The 2,222-nt window shown below is 40.5% G+C and overlaps 1 protein-coding gene across 1 annotated transcript in view; it reads left to right on the top strand.

The window, feature by feature from the left end:
* The first annotated feature begins 1,188 nt into the window (after nt 1–1,188).
* The window catches only part of LOC137974637 (uncharacterized), a 7,044-nt gene continuing 6,010 nt past the window's right edge, over nt 1,189–2,222 (top strand). Inside the window, exon 1 of the mRNA XM_068821555.1 lies at nt 1,189–1,357. Within this exon, the coding sequence (XP_068677656.1) occupies nt 1,189–1,357 (169 nt within the window). The remainder of the gene's footprint in view (nt 1,358–2,222) is intronic.

Below are 2,222 nucleotides of genomic sequence, written 5' to 3'. Positions count from 1 at the left end.
ACAATAAAAAAGGGAAATATTGTTTGCGTGGGATGTTGCAATAGACCTTTTTCCCTTGTACATTTTTTGTTTTCCCAACGCAGATCATGTGATAATACTCAAGAGGCTTGGTCCTTTGTTTTGTTCATTAAAAAGAGTCAAGCAGGCATATTCATGCTTGCATGCCCTCATTGTAATGAACAAAATAAAGGACCAAAGCTCCTGAGTATTATCACATGGTCTGTATTGGGAAAACAAAATGTACAAGCGAAAAAGGTCTATTACGCCGCTGGCAGCCGAGTTTTATGCAGTAACTGCGGTGGACGATCGAATGTTGGCTGTGCAATACTGAGCTAAAAAACGTAATCTCGGAGTTTTCTTAACAGTTTGCCCCTAAACTTTTTTTCTTTGGTGAACTCTTACCAGTTGGTAAAGAAGGACTTGCAGTTTTCGAGGCCAACAAAATACCAAAATAACGAGAAAGTAAAACGAGCGATCGCGCGCCCCTATTTTCCTTCAATCACGATAGCTCGTTCATTGCGCAGGCTTAATTCACACTTTAAAATAATCATCTGCACGCGTCGTCGTCTAATATTCGCTCATCCGACGTGCGTCTTTAGATATCAAACACATGTTGGTTGCTCGTGCTATCGAATCAGACACGGCAAATTCCGTAGCTATGTTAGATGTCTGTAAAGTGCTATCAATGACATCACTGTTTGTACAAACTTGATGACTTCCGTGGGTTGTGATTATATAGTGATATTATATAATCAGAGGCACGTGACCTTGAAGCGTGTAATTTGAAACTCTTTTCCTTGGAACAAAGCTGGGGCCTTTTAGGACACCAATTTTATGCCCAAATACGGACAGAAATAAGATCGACGCTGCATGCGCGGGAAAATGTACGAGCTACGTTAAATCTAAATGATAAATTTCCAGGTCTGAACCAGATCATGAGCTTCTGATATAATATAATACGTCGAGAACGTAATGACGCAATATTCCGAAAAAACAGATGGTTTGCCGTCCGATACAAGGAGTTATAAATGATCTCGGGGAATTACACATTTTTCCCGGCTGATCTTGCTTCTTGATTCTATTTTAATTTTTCCAAGACGTCATATTTAGAAATTTGCGAGCTTTAAAAACGTGTATAAAAGGAGGGAATATTTTGAAATTTAGCCAAATTCCGACGAAGACATTGCAATGCAACTGTACGCGTTGGTTTTCTTCCTCATAGGTTCCGCCTTAGCGGAATTAAAGGCTGAAGAGAGGAAAGAAACGGGCGACTTGTGGAGGGATTCCATGAGAAGTGACGAGCTTCTTCAGGACGAGAAGGAACTCTATCACGATGGTCCAGTAGATGAGGAAAACGGTTAGTGTATTTACGCCGATCGACTGTCGTCTTTTTGACGAACTACGCGTTCGATTCTAAAGTATGCCACAGCCATCATCGATTAATAACATTTTTTAATTAATTTACCGGTCTCGATGATTCAAAATCTCTATCATTGGTAGATGGCCACCCTTCGACATTTCAGCCCTATCAGTTTGCAATTTGTTGTATGTCCGCCTAAAAGCTTCAATACCGAGCACATTTAGTTGGAACACTTAATGAATGGTCTAGAATCAGAGATTGCAGCTTATCCCGTTTTCCTTCCCCCGCCCCTCAATTCAATGTTGTATTGGAATTTTTTGGGCAACTGCTCGTTGGTTAAAAAAAAAAAAACATTAGGGACCTTTAGAATGCAATACGAGGACGAGAACGAGTACGAGATTTGACTGCCTGTTTTTAGCGAAAATTTTTATAACCGGGACGACTAATCGTACTCTTAGTTAGCAGCATAGGTTGCTCCGTCATTCTTATTGCTGACAACTGAGCCTTTTCCTGATAGAAAAATTCCCAAACTACTACAGTGTTGGTGAGTTGTTTTGACACGAAGACATTTTTGCAAAACCTCGTACTAAAATGACGAAGGTGGTTTGCGCGCGCTCACTGTTGTTCTATGAGAAAATCTTGTACTCGTAGCCGCTCTCGTCCTAGAATCTAAAGCTCTCTATTGAAGAAGGGGGAAAACGGGAATTGGCCTTCCAGAAAATGTCACGAGTATTGTAATTCAAGCCAGGTCTGTTATTACTGTTAATGTTATTCAAGTGGTCAATAGAGCATACTAACTAGGCATCGCAAGGGTCTACGTTCGACTTCTACTCGATCAAAATAAAATTATCTTTCCGGTCGA

The sequence above is a fragment of the Montipora foliosa genome, chromosome 11 (genome assembly GCF_036669935.1).
Source record: "Montipora foliosa isolate CH-2021 chromosome 11, ASM3666993v2, whole genome shotgun sequence".
In the NCBI taxonomy this organism is placed as follows: Eukaryota; Metazoa; Cnidaria; class Anthozoa; order Scleractinia; family Acroporidae; genus Montipora; species Montipora foliosa.
Note: the sequence above shows the minus strand (reverse complement) of the source record. Positions and strands in the feature narration are given on the sequence as shown.